The sequence below is a fragment of the Zingiber officinale genome, chromosome 4B (assembly GCF_018446385.1).
Source record: "Zingiber officinale cultivar Zhangliang chromosome 4B, Zo_v1.1, whole genome shotgun sequence".
Classification (NCBI taxonomy): Eukaryota; Viridiplantae; Streptophyta; class Magnoliopsida; order Zingiberales; family Zingiberaceae; genus Zingiber; species Zingiber officinale.
In genome coordinates this window covers 8056379-8080078 of record NC_055993.1, presented here as the reverse complement: position 1 = coordinate 8080078, position 23700 = coordinate 8056379, and the positions used below count along the sequence as shown (strand labels likewise).

The 23700-nt window shown below is 41.2% G+C and overlaps 2 protein-coding genes across 2 annotated transcripts; one reads left to right on the top strand and one right to left on the bottom strand.

Annotated features, from left to right (window-relative positions):
• Nucleotides 1–14178: 14178 nt before the first annotated feature.
• On the top strand, nucleotides 14179–15001 carry LOC121977358 (NDR1/HIN1-like protein 3). The gene has a single exon (XM_042529940.1). The coding sequence runs from the start codon at nucleotides 14227–14229 to the stop codon at nucleotides 14902–14904; it is 678 nt and encodes a 225-aa protein (XP_042385874.1). The 5' UTR covers nucleotides 14179–14226; the 3' UTR covers nucleotides 14905–15001.
• A 2873-nt stretch (nucleotides 15002–17874) lies between these two features.
• Nucleotides 17875–20919, bottom strand: LOC121974633 (protein SMAX1-LIKE 3-like). The gene is made up of 3 exons (XM_042525781.1): nucleotides 19580–20919; nucleotides 19204–19429; nucleotides 17875–19110 (listed from the first exon to the last, which is right to left on the bottom strand). Exons 1-3 carry the CDS (start codon nucleotides 20728–20730, stop codon nucleotides 18163–18165), a joined length of 2325 nt encoding a protein of 774 aa, XP_042381715.1. The 5' UTR covers nucleotides 20731–20919; the 3' UTR covers nucleotides 17875–18162.
• Between the last annotated feature and the right edge of the window lie 2781 nt (nucleotides 20920–23700).

Sequence of the window (23700 nt, the reverse complement as noted above, 5' to 3'; positions counted from 1 at the left end):
CTTTTATAACCAACTATGAAGGGAAAAATTATTAGAGAAATTTTTATTAAAAATTTCCGGAAACAAATTAGGAAGTTTTAATTCTTGTGTTAAAACTTTCCTTACTTGGAGTTATGAGGTGGCCGGCCATATGGATTTAAGAAAAAGAAATTGATTTTAATTAATTAAAATTTTCTTTTCATGGTAAAAAAAATAAGGAAGTTTTTATTTAAATTTTCCTTATTTGACAAGACCAAGGATTATAAAAGAGGGGGTAGGGTGCCTTTATGAAAGATGTTGGTGCAACCTTAGGTCAAGGTTGACATGGTTGACCCGACTCGAGGTGACTTGACTCGAGTTGTATTTTGATGTTTGACTTGGGAAGATTGTCGGTGCAACCTTAGGTCAAAGTTGACCTAGTTGAGTTGCATGTTGATGTTTGACACTCGTGAAAGAGAGTTCTATTCTTGATGTGAGACAAGAATAGATGGTTGGGAGATTATTGGTGCAACCCTAGGTCAAGGTTGACCTGGTTGACCTGAAAATTCCAAGTATGGAGACATGGCACTGGAAAAGTCCAAGCAGGGAGCTTGGCACGCGAAAAGTCCAAGTATGGAGACTTGGCACTGGAGAAGTCCAAGCAGGGAGCTTGGCACGGGAAAAGTCCAAGCAGGGAGCTTGGCACGAGGGAAAGTCCTAACTGGGATGTTAGGCAGTTGGAAAGTCCCGGTGAGTGAAGCCAAGCAGTGGGAAAGTCCTAACTGGGATGTTAGGCAGTTGAAAAGTCCTGGTGAGTGAACCCAGGCAGTGAGAAAGTCCTAACTGGGATGTTAGGCAGTGCGAAAACCCTAGTGAGTGAAGCTAGGTGAAAGTCCTGGTGAGTGAACCCAGGCAAGGGAAAATCCAGATGGATCAGGGATGATCGGACTTCTGGTGTTGGAAAGTCCAAGTAGGTCAAGGGAATGATCGGATACTTGGCACGAAGAGGAAAATCCAGATGGATCAGGGATGATCGGACATCTGGTGTGGAAAAGTCTAAGTGGGTCAAAGGGATTGACCGGACACTTAGCGGGGAGTGCTAGCAAGTCAAGGGAGTGACCGGATGCTAGGCATGATGTACCAACAGGTCAAGGTTGACCGGATGTTGGTGTGAAAGCCTTAGGTTTAGGGCTGAGAAGTTTGGATCGGGCTGCAGACCGATCCAATGATACATGGCTCATCTGATCGGTCTGGTGACCGATCGATGTTATCGATGAGTTATCTGGAGACCGATCAAGGAGATCGGTGGCAAACTAGCAGAGAAGAGAAGCCCGATCGGTCTACGGACCGATCGGGAGGTTCCTGATCGGTCCACAGTCCGATCGAAAGCAGAAACTCCTGATCGGTCTGCAGACCGATCAGGATGTTGCCTGATCGGTCCATAGACCGATCAGAGTTCTAGCCGTTGTGACGCAACGGCTAGTTTCTTCGCTGTTTCTTCTTCGCAGGTATAAGGAGACGAGGGCATCTTCTGTGCAGTTCACTCTTTCTTTTTCCTCCTTAGAACTTCTGTTCTGCTGCTGAAGTTTCAGCTTCGACTGAGCTTTGTTGAGCTCACTTCCGAAGCCCCGCGTGAGCTTCTCCCGGCTGAGCTGCTTGTTGGCATTCGTCCGTGAAGTTGTTGCTTCCAGGACTTCAGTCGACGACAAGAAGGCAAGCTTGTATTGTTACATTCATTGTATTTACTTCTTGTATTCCTTGTATTCTATCTTGCTGTTGCGAGTTATTGTGGCGAGATTTCTCCACCCACAAGGAGTATCTATTAGCCGGGTTTCCGGGGACTCATCCACCGACGGATTGACTGGACTCGTCCACCTTACGGACACGCCGAGGAGTAGGAGCCCTAATCTCCGAACCTCGTTACATCCTTGTGTTAAGGTTTGGTTTTCTTCTCTTTCGTTTCTTTGTATTTTCTGCTGCGCTAACACGTTTTGTAGAAAGAAACGACGATTAGGGGTCGGCTATTCACACCCCCCTCTCTAGCCGAGTACGAACGATCCTAACAAGTGGTATCAGAGCGAGGCGCGCTCTTCGTCGGATCAACACCCGTGAGAGCAAAGCTAGAGAATGGATCTCTATGGAGAAGACATCACCATTCCACCCTTCTACGAATGCGGCGACTTCGCGTATTGGAAGGTAAGGATGAAGTACTTTCTTATGACTAACATAATGAATTGGTTTTGTGTACAAGAAGGTTTTACTTCTCCGGTGGATAAGGAAGGAAAACCACTTAAGAAGAAGGAGTGGACAAGAGAACAAATTCACAAATCCGAAATCAACGAGGAGGTAACGAGAATAATTGAATTTTCATTGCCTACTAACATCTTGTGTAAGATAGGTTACAACAATGCCAAGGAATTATGGGATAACTTGGCCAAGTTCCATGAGGGAAGCTCAAATTCAAGCCATGAAGAGGAGCTAAGTGAGCCAAGTAGCTCACATCATGGAGAAGAAGATTTAGAAGTTGAGGGCCACTCAACATCTAAAGAAGAAGAGGAGGAGAGTTCCTCTTCAAGGTCGGAGCAAGAAGAAGAAGCTTCTACCTCCGGAAGGGATGAAGATGAGAGCGTTCATCCATCCTCAACCCTAGGTAACTCAAGCATTTTAATTTCTAGCAAATTACACATAATGTGCTTCGAGTGTAGGGAGTTTGGGCACTACAAGAGCAAGTGTCCAAAGAGGGTTAGAAAGACTCCACCGGCACCAAAGGTCAAGGAAACCGGCGTCCCAACACGCAAAGGCAAGAAGCACGTGGTGTGATTTCAGTGCAAGCAACGGGGACACTATAGGAGCCAATGTCCGAAGGGGAGGAAACCTCACAAGGACAAGGGATGCACATCGATAGGGGGAGCTAAGACAAACCCTAAGGTATCTTTTAAGGCTCATTCGTGCAATTCTAGTAGGATACATGCTAGTAATTTTATTGCATTAGTCAATAATGATAAGCATGTTAACACTAGAAATCAATACATGTGCTTAGGTGCTAAACATGTCAACCTAGATAGGGATACTACTAGGAATGCTAACCCTAGGATTAACACTTCTAAGGTTAAAGAAAACCTAGGTAGAAACCCTAAATCAACTAGACACATGCCTAGGAACACCTCAAGAAAGAATGACAAATCAAAACTTGAGGTAATAGAAAAGGAGAATCAAGTCTTGAGGTCAAGGTTTGATACCCTAGAAAAGGCCCTTAAAAATTTAGAGAAGTCAACTCTAGGGCCTAAGGGTCAAAAGTCCCAGGACAAGAAAGGTTTGGGTCACAAATCTAAGTCCCAAGTGGTTAAGCCCACTTACCACAATGTTCCATTCGATTATGGAACAAAACCTAGGGCTAGGAAGACCACCACCAAGGTCACAAGGGGAGTCACCCCTAGAGTTGATCTTGATGAGTCCCAAATGACCAAGGCTTCAAAGCCTAAGAGGGTCATTAGGAGGGTTGCTAGGGAAGTTATCCCTAGTGAATATTTAGTCAACCCAATGAGCTCAAATAGGTATTGGGTTCCTAGGAGCATCTTCTCTACCCCATAGATGGGTTAGAGAGTGTCAACTCCGATTAGAAGGGTAGTTAACCCAACTTTGAGGAAATTGACACTCAAGGAGCATTTTCAAGGTTTTGAGAACTTTTGAAAATGAAATGGAATTATCATTTACTCCTTTGAAGAGTTAAATGTGCCTAAAGATTGGAAATTTCATTTTTAATCTCAATTGGCACAATTTGAGAAAATCTAGAGAACTCTGGAGGAAAAATGAAACATGCCAAGTTTTGAGGATAAATTTGATCTTTAAGTGGCATGAATTAATCTAGAGTTCAAGAAGTGTCAAAATTAGGATTTTGGCATTTTAGGGCAATCAAGGGTTAAATTTTAGGTTAGCAAAGTGGTTAAGGATACTTAGATAGGTAATCTAGGTATATTTATTTATGCTAAATCTTGCCATGATTGTTTGCCCTCACATGTCATGACATCATGTTTAGTTTTATTATCATTTGAAATGTCATGATAATGCTTAGGCTAGTTTATATGTCATGCTTTATTTAAGTTTTCAAACTTTATGCCCATGACATCATGACATTGGCACATGTTTTTACTTATGATATCATTATATGCCATGTCATCATCTCTTGCATTATAATCAATGAAATTGATTTAAGGACAAACATATAATTTGATATTGAGATCAAATTGGTGTTTAGAAAATGCATGAGAACTTAGCCTAAGTTGATCTAAACCCATATCTCACATCAAAATTGACATGGATGTGTTTGATACACTTTAGATGTGTGTGAGATATTAAGATCATGAGTTAGGATCAAGGTGCATAGTTCTTGTACCTAGATGAGCCTAATTCAAGAAATGGAGGATCATAGGGAAAACTTGTGTACAAGTCATGTACATATAGTTCTAAGATTATGATCCTAAATTAAAGGGTTTAAAATCATTTCAAAATTGATTTGAAAAACCTTGATGAAGCTTTCCTAGTGATAGCATTCATCATTGAACATTGTGATACAAAGTTGAGTTAAACTTGAACTATTTCAAAGTTTTTGAACTTTGATCAAGATTGAAAAATGGAAACTATTTTCATAGAAAACTATTTTTCCTTGATAGTGTATGATATGAGGAATGTATCCTCAAAGTTTCGTAATTTTTGGAATTTTCTGTGAGTTTCTGAACTTCTCCCGGGGAGAAAATCAGAAATCTCTGATTTCAGAGGCTGGATCGGTCACCGGACCGATCCAGGGAAGGCCTGATTGGTCTGGTGACCGATCAGTGACGATCCAGTGCGATCAGTGAAGCTTGGATCGGTCTGGGGACCGATCCAGGGGGCTTCTGATCGGTCCGAGCGTGCCAGTTTCTGATTTTCAGCAGGTGTCTGAAATTTCAGTTTTTGGGAGTGAGTTTCGGGTTTCTAAAGGTTTGAAACTCTCCAAGACATTGTTGGTGCAATGGTCAAGGGGGAGTTGACCTTTAGGGGGAGTTTTACCTAATTGTCAAGGGGGAGTTGACTTTTAGGGGGAGTTTTTACTCCTTAAGACTTTTGAGGATTAGTGATATGAGATTATCACTAAGTTGATTGTTGAGTTTAGTATCAAGGGGAAAATTAAGAGTTTCAATGAAAGGTATGAGACTTTCATTAGGAAGAAACTCTTGACCTTGATACCCTCCTTTTTTTTCTTCTTTTTGATGTGTGTCAAAAAGGGGAGAGTGTTCATTGGAGAATTATTGGAGAACCCAAGTTAGGTTATCGGGTTAACTTAAGCTAGGGGAAGAATGTCAAGGAATGTTCGAGGAAGAACATTGGAATTCTTTTTGATGTGTGTCAAAAAGGGGGAGAATTATTGGAGAACCCAAGTTAGGTTATCGGGTTAACCTAAGGGGAGAATGTCTAGAGAATGTTCAAGGAAAGAACATTGGACATTGGAAGATGGTTGGAAAACCTAAGTTAGGTTATCGGGTTAACCTAACTTGATTATGGGTTTTGTCAAACATCAAAAAGGGGGAGATTGTTGGTGCAACCTTAGGTCAAGGTTGACCTGGTTGACCCGACTCGAGGTGACTTGACTCGAGTTGTATTTTGATGTTTGACTTGGGAAGATTGTCGGTGCAACCTTAGGTCAAGGTTGACCTAGTTGAGTTGCATGTTGATGTTTGACACTCGTGAGAGAGTTCTATTCTTGATGTGAGACAAGAATAGATAGTTGGGAGATTATTGGTGCAACCCTAGGTCAAGGTTGACCTGGTTGACCTGAAAAGTCCAAGTATGGAGACTTGGCACTGGAAAAGTCCAAGCAGGGAGCTTGGCACGCGAAAAGTCCAAGTATGGAGACTTGGCATCGGAGAAGTCCAAGCAGCTTGGACGGAAAAGTCCAAGCAGGAGCTTGGCACGAGGAAAGTCCTAACCGATGTTAGGCGGTTGGAAAGTCCTGAGTGAGGCGGTGGGAAAGTCCTAACTGGATGTTAGGCGGTTGGAAAGTCCCGTGAGTGAACCCAGGAGAAAGTCCTAACGGGATGTTAGGCAGGCGAAACCCTAGTGAGTGAAGCTAGGTGAAAGTCCCGTGAGTGAACCCGGCCAGATGGATCGGGGATGATCGGACTTCCGGTGTTGGAAAGTCCAAGTAGGTCAAGGAATGATCGGATACTTGGCACGAAGAGGAAAATCCAGATGGATCGGGATGATCGGACATCCGGTGTGGAAAAGTCTAAGTGGGTCAAAGGGATTGACCGGACACTTAGCGGGAGTGCTAGCAAGTCAAGGGAGTGACCGGATGCTAGGCATGATGTACCAACAGTCAAGGTTGACCGGATGTTGGTGTGAAAGCCTTAGGTTTAGGGTCGAGAAGTTTGGATCGGGCCGCGCATCGATCCAATGATAGCTCATCCGACGGTGACCGATCGGTGACCGATCAAGATATCGATGGTTATCGATCGGTCCGGAGACCGATCGAGATCGAGATGGCAAACTAGCGAGAGAGAAGCCGATCGGTCTACGGATCGATCGAGAGGTTCCCTGATCGTCCGTGGACCGATCAGAACGGCGAGCTTCCCTGATCGGTCTGCAGACCGATCAGGATGTTACCTGATCGGTCCATAGACCGATCAGAGTTCTAGCCGTTGTGACGCAACGGCTAGTTTCTTCGCTGTTTCTTCTTCGCAGGTATAAGGAGACGAAGGCATCTTCTGTGCAGTTCACTCTTCCTTTTTCCTCCTTAGAACTTCTGTTCTGCTGCTGAAGTTTCAGCTTCGACTGAGCTTTGTTGAGCTCACTTCCGAAGCCCCGCGTGAGCTTCTCCCAGCTGAGCTGCTTGTTGGCATTCGTCCGTGAAGTTGTTGCTTCCAGGACTTCAGTCGACGACAAGAAGGCAAGCTTGTATTGTTACATTCATTGTATTTACTTCTTGTATTCCTTGTATTCTATCTTGCTGTTGCGAGTTATTGTGGCGAGGTTTCTCCACCCACAAGGAGTATCTATTAGCCGGGTTTCTGGGGACTCATCCACCGACGGATTGACTGGACTCGTCCACCTTACGGACATGCCTAGGAGTAGGAGCCATAATCTCCGAACCTCGTTACATCCTTGTGTTAAGGTTTGGTTTTCTTCTCTTTCGTTTCTTTGTATTTTCTGCTGCGCTAACACGTTTTGTAGAAAGAAACGACGATTAGGGGTCGGCTATTCACACCCCCCTCTCTAGCCGAGTATGAACGATCCTAACAAAAGACAACTCTATTCTATTTTCCTCCCTCTCTTCCTTGGTGGTGGCCGACCCTAGACCTTGCTCTTCTCCTCTTCTCTTCTTCTTTAGTGGCTGGATTCATCCCTCTCTTGGAACTCTTGTTGGTGGCCGGTTCTAGCTAGGAGAAGAAGGAGAGAAAGGAGACTTTGTTTCTAGCATCCCTTGGAGCTTGGTGGTAGTGGTCGAAACTCTTCATCTCAAGGAGAGGAGCTTGGCCGAGCTTGTTGGATTATAAGTTGTCAACCAACATACCAGAATAGATAACTTCCCTATTTTTCTTGATAACAACTTTGTTATCAAAATAGACACAATATCTATTCTATAATAGTTTAGAAACTGAAATCAGGTTCTTTCTAAACTTAGTATGTAAAGACAATTTCTAATAATCCATATTTTATTCCTATTAGAGAATAAACCTCTCCCACTGCAACAGCTGTTATTTTTGCAGTAATGCCCATGTGGACGGTGTTTTAATTTTCATTTAGTTGTCGGGTTTCTTGGAACCCTGTAATGAATTGCAGACATGATTAATGGCATCGTATCTACACTCCAGGTTCTGGTAGATAACACCACTAGACATGTTTCAACTAATGATTAAATACACCTAAATTGTTCTTAGTTCTAAGAAGACAGTCTACCTTAATGTCCAAGTCCTATTTCCAATCATTACAATTGGGACTACTAAGTCTTTTCTATAGTATAACAACTAGGGGATTGACAAACATTTTAAATCCTAAGAATCACAAAAATATTTGGTCAAGATCAATTCTTTTAAAATCCCTATGAATTTTGTATGCCACGATAGTGTGGACGTATACAAAATCAAAAAAAAAATTTATCCATTAATTTTATTATCTCGTCAACTTTACTTTATGACGAATAAAATTAATAGTTGATCTGTCTTTGATCAAATATTTGGTCAAAACTTTTTGAATTTAAAATAACATTAATTCCTCAAACAATATTATTTAAATTCACCAACACCTTAAACACCGTAAATTTTGCATGCCACGATAGTGTGGACGTATACAAAATTTAAACATTTGTAAGAGAAGGGTTTTACCCATTAATTATCTTGTCAATAAATCTTTATGACAAAAGAAAATTACCTCAAACACCGTGAATTTTGTATGCCACGATAGTGTGGACGTATACAAAATCAAACATTTGTAAGAGGAGTTTTTAATTTTATTATCTTGTCAACTTATTTATTTGACAAATTAATAGTTGGTTTTCTTCGGTCACACAAATAATAGCAGTGGCTCCGATGGGGAAGATACTATTAGACGTGCCTAAGTGTATACCATTACTTGACACTAAGTCCATTAATAAGATTGTGCCCCTTCCGATGGGGAAGATCACACGCTCTTAATTAACTTCCTATAGTCATCCAAAATGGAAGATTAAGCTAGTGATCCGCAAACAAGCTCATCCGATATGGAGGAAGGCACTCAGAGCCAACGTGCAAGCTTATTGCATCACTTATAAACTAGTAATGGAGACCATGGAATTTATTTAAAAATAAATCTCTCTCCCACTTAGTTATTTAAATTGAGGAATTTTGACTATGCTAGCCTACTTAGCATGCATACTAACAAGCACACACAACACAACATAAAAAGCAAAAAATAGAAAACCTAATTTTCAACTATTATGGCTTTTATCTATTTCTGTCCTCCGTGTGTCGCCAACCCTAGCTGTTGCCATCTTTAGCCACCGCCACTGGGTCTAGTTGTCGCATCCATCTTGCTCCTTGTTCCGCTGCGCCTCTGGTCCTCAAAAGGTTCCACGCCTTGCAAGATTCGATCCGCGACATAAATAGAATTTTACATTTTCGATCCTATATTCCTCGAAGGAATGTACATGTAAACTAGATCGAACATAAAATAAAATTTACATCCATCGATCCTATATTCCATAAAAGGAATGTACATGTAACTAGATCAAAAATAAAATCCTAATAAAACTAAATACAGCTCCTGCTGTATTTTATAATACAATCATGCACACACAATAAATGCCCTTGACATGTCCAAGGGTCCAATCACACACATAATAACTATAAGCCATAATAGTTGGATCCTGCATCCACAAAGTTAGCACATCCTACTATTATCCTGCCTAAATTATGTATGACATGTGCATAATTAAACTAATACCAAATACACAGAGGCAAAACTCTAGCTCTGATACCATTTGTTGGTTGCTACTCGGAAAACCTAATGGTTCCACTGTACAAAAATTTTGTACAAAGGTCTGAACCTTTTTCCTAGCTACCATGTGTTCTTTTAAATTAAACTTGGATCGTCTGCGGAACTTAACACGTTTGATCCAAAGTTTAATCTATTTGTTCTTTTAGGTTTTGACTTGGATCTCCTGCGGAACTTAACACGTTTGATCCAAATCACCTAGGTTATTAATTTCATTAAATATTAGTTTCCAAAATTGGCTCCCAGTACTGACGTGGCGAGGCACATGACCTTCTTGGATATGGGAACAACCACCACCGACTAGACAAAGCCTTTTAAGGAAAGTTAATATTTAATTTCCTTAAATAACTTTAGGTCAACCGAAAAGAACAATCAAATCATAAGGAAAAGAAAAAACAAAAAGAACACAACATCGAAAACAAATTCGAAATACTAGAATCGTATGCCTCTTGTATTTAGTATTATTTCCTAAAATAACTAGTATGATGCGGAAAGGAAAAATACTAGTTATACCTTTTAGAAAGACCTCTTGATCTTCTACCGTATTCCTCTTCTAACCTCGGACGTTGTGTGGGCAACGATCTTCCAAGATGAGAACCACCTAGACACCTTCTTCCTTCTTCCTTCAAGTATCGGCCAAGCACAAGAACTTCCAAAGGATGAAGAATTTTTCATCAACCAAGCTCCAAGGGATGCATGCTTTCTCTCCTTCTCCTTCCTTGATCAGGCCACATCCTCCAAGCTCCAAGAGATGATAGATTTCGGCCACAACAAGAGGAGAGAAGAGAAAGGGAAGGGCCGGCCACCACACCAAGGAAAAGAGGGAGAAAAATATAATAGAGTCCTTAGCCTTGAAGCCTCCTCTACCCCCTCTTTTATAATCCTTGGTCTTGGCAAATAAGGAAAATTTAATAAAAACTTCCTTAATTCTTTTGCCATTGAAAAGGAAAATTTATTTAATTAAAACAATTTTCTCTTTTCAAATTACAATGGCCGACCATAACAAATAAAATCTCCAAGCAGATAAAATTTTAAACACCAATTAAAACTTCCTTATTTGCTTCCGGAAATTTATAAAAAAATTTCCAATAATTTTTATCCCTTCATGATTGGTTTATAAAAAGAAAATTTAATAAATTAAAATCTTTCTTTTAAACATGTGGATAAAAAGAAAGTTATCTCTATAAATTAAAATCTCTTTTAATCTACAAATAAAGAAAGATATCAAATCTTTTCTTAATCTTTTGTAGAAACTATAAAAGAGAATATTTAATTTTAAACTCTCTTTTAAATCATGAACATGATTAAAAAGGAAAATTTTCTTAAAATTTAAAATCATCCTTTAATCAACAAATAAAGAAAGATTTCAAATTTTAAACTCTCTTTTAAACATGTAGATGATTTACAAATAAGGAAAGTTTTTACCAAAAAATTAAAACCATCGTTTTAAACTACAAATAAGGAAAGAGATTAATCTCTTCTCTTAATCTTTTGTAGAAAGCTATAAAAGGAAATTTTTATTTTTTAGACTCTCTTTTAAAATCATGATATCCACATAAGAAATAATTTTAATAAAAATCCTTTTTAATATTCTAGTGGCCGGCCACCTAAGCTTGGGACCTAAGCTTTGGCCGGCCACCTACATGGCTCATCCACTTGGTCTTGGCCGGCCCTAGCTTGGGTTCCAAGCTAGCTTGGCCAGCCCCATTGGATGAGTAAGAAGGTGGGTATGCGGTGGGTATAAATCTCTATATACTAGAGGCTACGGTAGAGACCGAGAGGAGGAATTAGTTTTGGTCTCCCGATAAAATTAAGCATCCCGTGTTCGCCCCGAACACACAACTTAATTTTATCAATAATAATTCATTCCACTAGAGAACTATTATTGAACTACCGCACCAATCCCAAATTACATTTTGGGCTCCTTCTTATTATGAGTGTGTTAGTCTCCCTGTGTTTAAGATGTCGAATGCCCACTAATTAAGTGAGTTACTGACAACTCATTTAATTAATATCTTAGTCCAAAAGTAGTACCACTCAACCTTATCGTCTTGTTGGACTAAGTCCACCTGCAGGGTTTAACATGACAATCCTTATGAGCTCCTCTTGGGGACATTCTCAACCTAGATTACTAGGACACAGTTTCCTTCTATAATTAACAACACACACTATAAGTGATATCATTTCCCAACTTATCGGGCTTATTGATTTATCGAACTAAATCTCACCCATTGATAAATTAAAGAAATAAATATCAAATATTTGTGCTTGTTATTATATTAGGATTAAGAGCACACACTTCCATAATAACTGAGGTATTTGTTCCTTTATAAAGTTAGTATAAAAGAAACGACCTCTAATGGTCCTACTCAATACACTCTAAGTGTACTAGTGTAATTATATAGTTAAGATAAACTAATACCTAATTACACTACGACATTCCAATGGTTTGTTCCTTTCCATTTTGATCGTGAGCTACTGTTTATAATTTATAAGGTACTGATAACATGATCCTCTATGTGTGACACCACACACCATGTTATCTACAATATAAATTAATTGAACAACTTCATTTATCATAAATGTAGACATTTGACCAATGTGATTCTTATTTCTAGATAAATGTTTATACCAAAAGCTAGGCTTTTAGTATACATCCTAACAGCACTTATAGATTTATCACATCACTAGGTGTCCACGACAGTTGAGGTCGGGTAGTCAACTATCGCTGATAGCCGGCTGGACTTCCTAAATCTGAGTGTGATACTGTAAGAACAGACACAGATTAAGGGGGTGTTTGGTTCTTTCCTAGGAATAGGAATCGGAATGAGAATTATAGTATGGTAGAATAGGAATGAGTATGCGCATGGATATCACTCTTAAAAGTAATGTTTGGTTAGCTGAATATTTTCTATCGGAATAAATCAAAATTTCTTTTTTTACCCTTAGGCTACGTTTGGTAGCGTGTAATATGCCTTTTAATGTAATCAGGATTACATTACAAGGCTGATTATTTTTGTTTATTTTAACTTTAAACATATAATATAATGTAATCTCGATTACAAAAGGTAGTGAAGTTTTGTAATTTGAATTACAAAACAAATACTATGTAATCCGATTACATTACGAGGTCACTGTTTAATCAAAATTTGAATGCCGAATATACCACTAATCAGCCGTCGCCCGCCAACCGCCCGTCGGCCATCGCCCGCCCACCGCCCGCCTCTGCCGTCGGTCGTCAACCGCCGCCACCGGTCGTCGGCCATCGCCGTCGCCGGCTGCCGCCACCACCGGTCGGCAACGATCGCCGACCGCCGATGGTCGTAAGCTCCGACAAAGGTGCGACGACCGTCTATAGAAGTCGCAGGATATTTTTATTATTTTATAATAATATGAATTACATTCCTTATAAAAAATAATTGATATCAAACAAAAGAATGTAATCACCCTTGTAATCAAAGATTACATACATTATATTACCAAACGTAGTAATGTAATCAAGATTACATTACATTACATTACAAATTTAATTACATTACAAGCTCGATTACATTACACATGCACCCAACCAAACGTAACCTTAAAGGAAAATAAGAAAAGAATTAGTTGTGAGAGAAAGTTGAATGTGAGAGAAAAATATGATGAGAGAGAATGTTGAGAGAGAAAGTATGATGAGAGAGAAAGTATGATGAAAAGGAATGAAGAGAGAGAAAGTACGATGGGAGAAAATAAGGAAAGAGAGTATGATGGGAGAGAGTATGATGATAGAAGATTAGAAAGAAAATATGGTGTGAGAGAAAATATAATGAGAGAGATGAAGAGAGAGAAAGTGTAAAGGAAAAAGAGGAGAGAGAGTGCGATGGGAGAGATTGAGGAGAGAGAAAGTATGATGAGGGAGAAAGTGTGATGAGAAAAAAATAGAAAAACAGATGTGAGGGGAGTGATTGAGGAGAGAGAAAATATCATGAGAGAAAAAGTATGATGAGAGAGAAAGTGTGTTACGAAAAAAAGGGAGAGATTGAGGAGAGAGAAAGTGTGATGAGATAGAAAACATGATGAGAGAAAAAGTGTGATGAGAAAAAAGAGAAAAAAGAGTATGATGTGAAAGATTAAGAAGAAAGAAAATATGATGAGAGAGGAAGTATGATTAAAAAAAAAATGGAAGAAAGTGTGATGGAAGAGTGTGATGAGAGAGAAAGTGTAATGAGAAAAAAAGAGGAAAAAAGTGTGATGAGAGAGATTTAGGAGAGAGAAAGTGGATGATAAAATGAGGGGAGAGAAAATATGGTGAGAGAGAACGAGGAGAGAGAAAATGATATGAAAAAAAAATTAAATAAATATGTTTTGATATTTGATATTAAGGGAAAAAATTTTAGTTTTGGATCAAGAGTATTTTTAGAATATGAAAATATTTTGATTGTTAAAAATAAAATAATGACTAATTGAAGGGGGAGATATGGGAATGACTTATTATGATTGGACGGATTAACCAGCTAGTGGATTTATCATTTTTGTTTTTTGTTTTTTTGTTTTTTTTTCCCGCGTGACGCGTGAATCGACGGCGGCCCACCTTCTCAGTTCTCCCAACGCGCTTGCTTCGCCACCCGATTCATTTCAATTCCTTCTCCCCTCCGGCAACCAACGTCACGCACGGCCGCGGTTCTCAGAACCTTCTCGTCTCATCCGCTATAAGAACCAAACACCATCCAGTACCGCCACCGCATCGCTAAACCATCACCTCCTCTGTCTCTGTAATCGTACGTCATGGCGGACGCTAAGCAACAAGTGCATCTGAACGGCGCCTATTACGGCCCTCCGGTGCCTCCTCGGCATCATTCCTTCCGCAGCGTCGGCCGATCCTCCCGCTGCTGCTGCGGCTGCCTCCTCTGCAACCTCTTCATGTTCCTCCTCTCCCTCCTCGTCGCCCTCGGCGTCGTCGTCCTCGTCCTCTGGCTCGTCTTCCGCCCCAACCAGCCCACGGCCCGCGTTGACACCGCCTCTCTCGTCCGATTCGATCTCGACGGCTCCTCCACCCTCCGCTACAACCTCTCCCTCGGTCTCACCGTCCGCAACCCCAACCGGCGGCTCTCCTTCTACTACGACCGCCTGGAGGCCCTCGCGGAGTACGACGAAAACCGTTTCGGCTTCTCCAGCCTTCCCACCTTCTACCAGGGACACAAGAACACCACAGTGATCGGCTCGATCCTGTTCGACGGCACGCAGCGCTTGCTCGGGGACTCCGACGTCGGCGAAACCTACCTGAGGGAGACGAGCGAGGGCTTCTACTACATCGACGTCAAGGTGCGGGGCAAGATGAGGGTCAAAGTTTGGATATTTAAGCTCCGGTACAACCGGCCCCACATCGACTGCACGCTGAAGTTGCCGGTGCCCGGCACCGGCGGCAAGTTCGAGAGCACGGACTGCGACGTGGACGTCTTCTGATAGAATACGATATCTCATTTATATTTCGATCGATCTGTACTGTTCGATATGTCATTTTCCCCCTATTATTTTATTTGGCACATATTCGTAGTTATCAGAAATTTGTTTCTGCATCGAAAATTTAGGCCCGAGCGTGCGTGGCTCTCCCCAGGGCCAGGCCTCGTGATGGGCTCTGCTGGCGCTTCAATTTGGGCTGCGATTGCTAATTATTTGGGCTATGTAAAGTAACCGGGTCAAAGGCCTCTTGGGCCGACATAAAACTAAACAAAACAAATGTAGATCCCGCCTGTCGGCATTCGAGAAAGAAAGGGAGCGAAGACTCCGTGACCGAAAGCTGAGCTTGATCGGCTTCAATTCCCTCCTCGTTCCCTCCTCCTCCTTTTATCTTTACATCCATATGCATTCTCTTTTTGACCACCCTTTCCTTTCCTTTCCTTTCCTTTCTTCTCTGAGGAAGCCACCGCAGCAAATTTAAAGAGAGCAGCGAGGAGCCCCAAGCGTTCAATTTCTCGGGCAAAGTATCAAGTAAAGAGAGGCAGCCCATCTCCTCGGATCCCTCAACGCCTCAATCACCTTTGAAATCATGAGATCGATCGATTGCTGCCCCTCTCTCTCTCTCACACACACACACATCTCCATCCGTTTATGATTTTATTCCATCGAACACAATCATGACCTCCATTTGCAGAAAGAAAGAAAGAAGGAAGGAAAGGAAGAAAGCAAGAAAGAAAGATTCATTCTTAGGCTTCCCTTACTTCCATGCATCTGCATGGGATTAGGAGGAGAAAGGCGTTCAACGAGGAGGGACGTTAATGGCTTCCCCTTTTATATATCTCAAAGCGCTGCTGCTACTGCAAAAGATTTTGTGGCGTGGAAACTTTGTCTCTCAGTCCCGGGATCGATATCATCGTCCCATCTCTAGTTTTTCTTTTCGTACGTAGATTTCAGAAATCTAGATTAAAGCTTGTAAACGAATTGTTAGTAATTAAATATACATTCAATATTTGTCTTCGATCGGTTCATTTTATATCGGCTTAAACTAAATAAACTTAAAGATGATTTACTAATCATAGAACATGCTTCGACATTCTATTTACTAATTATAGACTTGAAGATGATTTTACTGTGAAGGATGAAGATTGTTGTCATAGTCCCCATCAAACTCAAGCAAAGTTCACTATTAGCCAAGCTTAATATTTATTGTTTGAGCTTATTAACCTTAAATTCATCAATATGACACACATGCCCCTATGGATTGGTATAGTCGGTACTTGCCTGACTTCTTCCATATTAAGAGTAAAATACCCCCTGATTTACTTGCTTGTATCTAATCGTAGTTCCGATACATATGACACAGTATTATAAATATGTACATAATTTTATATTCTTTATATCTTCAAACAGAAAAGTAAAGAAAATGAGATTTATAACTTTGTGTATGAATTGTTCTATATAAGTTCATGGTATTCGATCGATAAAGCTTGTTTTTTTTTGTCATGCTTAAAAAAAATGTTCAAATATGTTTACTTCTTGTTAAATTAAGTTAGAAGTTGTTTATGAATCATCCAGAGTTCTAAAATAAACACAAGTACAAGGAGAAAAGCAAAAGTTTGTCTCTACTCAAGTGGCCAAACTGAGGATCAGTAACACTATTGCATATAGGAGATTACCGAATGGTACAAAAGAAAGAAAATCAAAAGTTTGTTTTGCAACGTGTTAAATTTTTTCTATGATATTCTTGGCTATGGCTAATCCAAAATGCATAATATATCCATTGGAGTTCATATATATTATTCCAATGCCCAAATATCTGCAGTGCAATCAAGTTGTATTATACTTGCTCTTTTACTATCTTTCAGTAACATATAATGATTCTTTTCAAGTCTATAAATGATTCGAATTAATTGGTCGAAACTGATCAGTCAAACCAGTAAAGCATCAGGTGTAGACTACAAAACAGCAATCTGGGTGGTGATCATAAAAAACACAAGCACAAAATGGATGATGAAAAAAAAACCACAGAAACCTGCAGATCAGATGAACAACTTGGTATTTGGAATGTGTCTGCAAACAAAGCAGTCATTGGAGACATCAGTCAAAAGGTAGACAAGAAAAAGGTGAGAAGAGGAGGCTAGTTTTTTTAAAGGCACCATTCACTTTGTAATTTATATATTATATACTTGTGACTTTTTACCCTGCTGTTGCTGTTCCTGCTGTTTTTTTTTTTTTTTTTGCACAATCCAAGGAAGAGAATCCACTAAAACATTGTTAACTCCCCTTCCCCCATATCTCATTTCAGCTTTTAACACCCTCCACAGGATACTCCCAAATCCCCTCTCATTTTAAGGCAAGCATCACTATTTAAGATCGCACGATTCATTTGTGAAAGTATATTAATAGACTGTAAACCAAAGATCACACAGAACAGAGCACAAACACCTGCCTGCCTCAAGATTATCTTACTAGTAAGATTCCAAATCATCAACTTTGAGGCCTAAAGGCAATATGCTATCCTTAGTTGCGTTAGTCTTTTCACTTTCACTAGTTTCCAAAGATGAGAATGTTGAGTCTTGTACCCCAAAGTGGAGAAAAGTGATTCCTCTTCATCATTATGCATGAAAGTAGCTCCTTTTAATAATTGTTAGTGAAGATGTTGTGCTGCTTTTGCCTTTCAAATTTAGCTCATCCTTCGAAAAGCTTTGCCATTATCTACATTGCTCGCTTCTTTTATATATTCTTAAGTTTTAACCCAAACTGCAGTTCTTTCTTAAGGGTAATTAAATTTCTCTTTTTAATTATACCCTCTCTCCCTCAGTGGCTGGAAAGTTGAAGACATGATGAAAATTATTAAAGAGCATTATTGCTACTAGTTAAGCAAAAGTGATTTGAGCAGCACTCAAAGTGACAATGATTTAAGCATACATGATCCTTTTTGCTGTTCATTCTTTTGGTAACAAAAGATTCTTTGACTTAAAGAAAATATCTTCCTTTTTTTTTTCTCTTCCTTCAGATATGGAGCTTAATCAACAAGCATAATATATGAACTAGCTACAAGACTGTCAAAAGCACAAGTTAACACTGTCTTTACCATGAATTTGCTAATATCTAATTCAGATGACAAAATTGTAAGATGAAGAATGAATATTTGGATTCTAGCAGTGTGGATAACAAGCTGCAAATACACACGTTGCACTTGTGTTCATCCTAATTAACCCAGTTGCACCACCATGCACACCCTGCTGTATCGACTCGACGTAATCAATTGTGTTCAGGGAGTTTGAAAAGGACTGTTCTATCAACAAGTTCAGAAATCTCCGCGCCATCCAAATCACCAGGAGCAGATAGATTCAGATCTAGAACAAAAGGATGGGGATCCTTGGCATCCTTCCTGTCGTCAAAATCGGTTCCTGGCTTGGCTGTTGGAGTAGAGCATGCACTGGAACTGGAATACTCAATGCTTTCACAGGTCAAAATGATGATTGCATCACTCACACTAATCTCCTCTCCACCGGACCTCTTAATTCTTCCACTTCCTATCGCGTTCATAATACCTTGTTGCGTTTGGTAGTCCACTTGCTCCATGTCTTCCATCAAGATACAACTGTGAGGATTATCTCTGATTGCTTCGGCAAACCTTTCAATGTAGCCATGGCTTGCTTCGGAGCTAATCGAAATGAAGTCGGTGTAGGAACCAAAGACTAATCTGGCTATCTCCATGGCGATCTTTACTTTGCCTTCGAAATCGCTACCCTGGAAGAGCAGCCATGTCTCTTGCTTGGCCTCCTCTGGTTCCGATCTCTCACTCCTCCTTCGCATGCCCGATCTGCATTGAAGAATGGTGCTTGCTATGTCAGAGATGATGTGCTTCTGCCATGGGACTTGCTCCTCCAATGCACTGCATAGCGTCTTGAGATTCTTCGCACTGAGCTCCTTGAACTTTGAGGTGTATTCAACTTCCATGGAGTCACTAGAGGAGCTCATGTTAACACAGAGTACTTTCTCACTATTGATTGATGGCACTGGATCCTCATCCTGGTCCTTGTGAGTAGCTCCACTCGTCCAGAAATCGAACTCGTGACAGGAATCTTTTTCCTTCCCCTGGATGGAAGATGATGGAAAACTCCAAGAGAAATTGAGTGTTTTCTTGGGCTGATTTGAATTGCCTGAGCTGCTCCATTTGCATAGATCAGTGATCTGGGGAGAATCCTATAAAAGTTGGAAGGTGATCATTCATCATAAATCGGCATGAACTATTTTGAGCTAGCATATGAAAGGAACAACACAAAGAGGCATGCATACAGTAGAGTCACTTGATATGCCTCCTTTTTCAAACTTTTGAAGCCATGAAGGTAGGCAGCTTGAAGGTCTTGGGCCGTGGCCACCGTTAACACCAGTTCTTTGAGCTCCTTTAATTATGCTGCACCAGTCAGCAGAGCCAAAGTTCTTGTTCCTCTCTCGAGCATCCAGTTGCCATGATGGTTCCACTCCAAGCCCCTTTCCTCGGACATGTCTATCAACTCCAGTGCTAGAAAGACAGTAGATATCAATCAGGTATTATTTCCACTAGGCGAATGCAAGAGATCTTTCGGAAGGTTACATCAACTAGTGACTGATTGCATCAGTCGCCCATCTAAACGTAAAAATCCACTTCAAAGTGGAGTTTGAGAAAATGTACCTGTCAAAGCTGAGGCTCAGCTCCAAGCTTCCACCTGGAACAAACAGTGGCTCGATATCATGAACTCCTAAATCATCAAGCCAAGAGATGGAAGTTTCGTAAGTGAGGTAGGTTGCGATTCCCACGACCCAAATCTTGCCGCCTTCGACACCATGAGAGACCAACCTTCCGAGCTCCTTGACCGCGTGCTCCATGGGGGAACACAAGATCCCTTCTTTTTGATCTGTAATCTTGAATCCACTGAGATCTCCCAGGTAGATTACGCTGCTCCTTCCATTCACGAGGCAACTCAGTTCCTTGGTCTTCTCCTCCACCTCTGCTCTCGACGAGCGCTCGAGAGAAGAGAGCGAGAGGTTTGTGAGCTGGAGGCTCCTCAGAGTATGAGGAACGTCGCCACTCACGGCCCTCTCCATGACCCTTCTCATGACGGCCTCGCAGGTGGCTAAATTTTCAGCGACGATGACGAAGCCGCTCTGTTTGGATTTCACTAGCGACTCCATGACGGCGTCGACGTCGTTCTCTCGCGCTCGAGCAGCGTCTAGGGACCTTGTTTTCTTGGGTAGCGGCGAGAGAGCGTAGGTGTCTTCGGACGTGGGAGAGATGGACTGCTCCACATTGCACTTGACTTGTGTGCTGGAGAAACCGGCCTCCCGCATTACTCTGCTCACGCTGGGGTCATCCAAGATGGAGACGACGAGCTGGTGGAGCTCGACCTTGACGACGAGCAGCGGCTGCTGCTGAGCCTCGACGGAGCCTCGGCGCTGGTGAGCCTGTGCGCGCTTGAAGGCAGCGACGAGGGCGTTGGACAGGGCCGGGGGACGGTGGAGGTGGTGGTGGTGGTGGGCGTAGGCGCCGAGGAGGGAACAGGAGGCGGAGGAGGAAGGGGAGGCGGCGGCGGCTGCGGTGGGGAGGCGGTTGAGGGCGACGTTGAAGCAGAGCTCGAGGGCCTTGCAGCGGAGCGGATGGGAGTGGGAGCGTAGGCAGGCGGAGCGGAGTAGACCGCCGGCGCCGGAAGAGGAAAGCATGACGCTAGCCACGTGGAGCGGAGTGACCTGTGCGTGGCCTCGCTGCTGCGCCAGGCCGACGGCTTGTCCCACCACGCTCGCCGCCTCCGGGCTCAGCGATTGTTGCACCGTGCTGCCTCCTCTCATTCTTCTTCTTCTTCGTCTTCGATTCGACTTGTACAACAAACCAACCCCCCCTCTCTCTCTCTATATATATACGATGATGATGATGAAGAAGAAGAAGAATTAATGGTGGAGCGATTTGGGAGGGAACGAATGAGATGGCTGAGGCAGAGGAAGTGAGGAGGACTTTGTAGAGGTGCTTTTAGTTTTGGTCGAGCCGAGAACATCTGGGTATTGCTGAGTTAGGGAGCGGAGCTGCATGGCTGTTGCTGTCTCTGCTTTGGCCGCTTTTGTTCGCTTTAATTTTACTTCTTTTTATTTTTTTTATTTTTTATTTTTACAAAAAATCCTTTTGGAGATTTGAGAAATTCGGTTTCTTTCTGGGTTGGAGGAACGTGAGAGTTGATGATGGGACCGAGGGGTGAATGGTTTGGCACTTCGCCATGCATTGAGATGGACGGAAAGGAATTAAGAAGGGTGCTTTTCTTGCGAGGGAGGGAAAATGGAGGGCAAAGCGTTTGATCCTGTGGTGGAAAGTGGAGCAGGTGTAGTAAACAAGCAGAACCAAGGACATACCATACGTACACAATGTAGCTCTAATGATGCATGTTTTGATCAATTATGCATCTTTTGATCGATTTGACTAAATAAACTATCTTCTTTTATAGTATTTATAGTAAAAAATGATGTTGCTCTTGTGAAACGGTCTGTTATCCTCGTTCCTATGATAAAATATATATAAATAAATTATTGAAGATATTTTATCCTAAAGAGATTAAATACATAACAAGTCATTTTACACATATTAAGTATTGATCCTAAAATTTATTGTTGTAAACACTCATATAAATATCAATTATTCTAACTCGTTAGGATAAAAATTCTCTCTTAGTAGTGGCAAAAGGTTATATAATGACCAGAGACACTTCACATGATCGGTCCCACAATCATTTGTATAAAGGTAAATCAACTTTTTTTTTGTTTTTTTGAACAATGACCATTGCATAGGAAGGACAAGTGATCTTATCTGGGACGTCGATGGATGAGTCACTGGTGAGTTGACGTTAGTGTTGACTAAACCATCAATCGTTAGGCTACAATAAGATCACGAGGAGATTCGTCGATGCTTGTGTAGGAGAGAAGACGAAGGGCAAGAGGTTAGAGGGACAACCAAGAAGTTTTCCGGTGTTATCACTCCAACGCTCAAGTTAGGATTTCGGTGGAGTGAAGAAGAAAATAAACAGTATTAGGGTTTATGAAAATGATGTGCGCATACTGTTTCTTACAAGGGTTAGCTACCTTTTATAGGATCGTGATTATCCACAACATTCTCCTTGTTCCCCTCATTCTTCGCAACCATTGGCACATTTCCCGAAATAAATGACCATTACGACCCATTTATTTTAGAGTAAATAGTTGTGCTTTGTACCTTTCTCGTGATAACAGCTAAGTTATCCACGTCCTCAATGAATAACAACTCGTTGCTTTAATTATTGATAACTAGACCCGTTTCAGTTTAGCCAGAGAGCACTCGTAACTTGAGTTGGAGTAAGGAGTTGAGGAGTCGGGAGTGCATCTTTGACTTTCGATTGCCCTCTTGGTAAGACTGTTGACCTCTTTAACCACATGATCTCATTTGGTTACCCCCATATCACTAATCTCCCTTAACTCTAGTCGAAGAAAGCGAAAATTCGACTGACTATATTAATATTATATGGCAGGACATCTTGATTAGCGGGGCATATGGCTAAAAAAAAATCCCTAGCATGACCTTTAATAAGATCTAGGTCATAATTACTGCCACGCCTTTTAAATGTGAGGCATGCTTTATCAACTTCGACTTTCGAGCCCCAAAGGTACCATTATCTCCGAAATTATATCACATTAATATGAAGTGACCCTTGACAGGGAAGATTCAACGTCTATCTCAATGTAATAATTATTAAGAATTGTCGCAATTTGTGTTTGATCGAGCGGCCAATGATCCCCTACTTTTAAGATGATACGGATCCAAGGGTCCTGTTCAAACGCCTACAATATGTAGATTAGGTTGCATGGGTTGTTGTCACTTTGTGCAACCCTTTTTTGTGCGTGCACTGTTCTTCGTCATCTTCACTTCAAGCTTTCTGCATTTCCGTCCTTGAGTAAGTCACTCGTCTCCATAATGTTTGTTATTCACCAACCTATCCTTAGCCCTCCCTTTCTTTGCTAGTGCATGTGTCCTTATTGGCCTTGTGATGACTACGAAATCTTCATCTACTCCTTGGTACTAGTCCATAGAGTCTAATCTTAGTAATGCTTTATTAGTTTGAATAAGAGTCACCTATGGGATTCCAGCCGACCATGGCCTGATACTCCCTAATGGTAATGACTGTCTCGATTATCCTCCTTCGGGAAGTGTGACTTTCTTTCGCAGTCACTTGATTAGTGGGCTATGCTTTCCTATTCTTGTTTTCTTTACTGAGGTGTCCCAATATTTCTGTATTCCTTTGTCTCAGTTGGGGCCAAAATCATTTAGTATTTTAATCAAAGTAGTCATCCTGTTTCGCATGTATTGAATCCCTCTATCTGTTCAACTCTTCCACTGCTTCTTTTATCTCAAGATAATAAAGGATGAAGTATTCTTTTTTCATCTGAAGTTTGTCATGACCCACTTAAGGGGCTTCCATCATCATATAAAAGGATGGAGTATTCTTCTTTTTCATCCGACCCCCCAACCCTGTGTCTTGGCTAACTAGCTGGCAGCGTGAATTACCCCTATCTCCTATCTTTAAAAAATTATCACATGGAGTGATACTATTTTCATACCTTTGAACAACTACAAGATTTAAAGTTCAACAACACTTTTTTACTGGAGGAAGGGTTGCTTCACCTATTTGGGTTGAGCCCTACTCTATCTCCCCTTCAACTCTCTTTTGGTACATGCTCTTTTTTTTTTCTTTTTCTTTGAGCTTTGATTTCTAACTAAAAGTTTATCTTTGTTTCTATAGTTGC

Excerpts from the sequence above, each read along its gene's own strand:
- LOC121977358 (XM_042529940.1), top strand. The coding sequence starts at position 14,227 with ATGGCGGACGCTAAGCAACAAGTGCATCTGAACGGCGCCTATTACGGC.
- LOC121974633 (XM_042525781.1), bottom strand. The coding sequence starts at position 20,730 with ATGAGAGGAGGCAGCACGGTGCAACAATCGCTGAGCCCGGAGGCGGCG. Across the intron at positions 19,430-19,579 it reads CTGAGCCTCAGCTTTGACAG|CACTGGAGTTGATAGACATG; the intron begins GTACATTTTCTC and ends CTGTCTTTCTAG. Across the intron at positions 19,111-19,203 it reads GCATATCAAGTGACTCTACT|GATTCTCCCCAGATCACTGA; the intron begins GTATGCATGCCT and ends CAACTTTTATAG.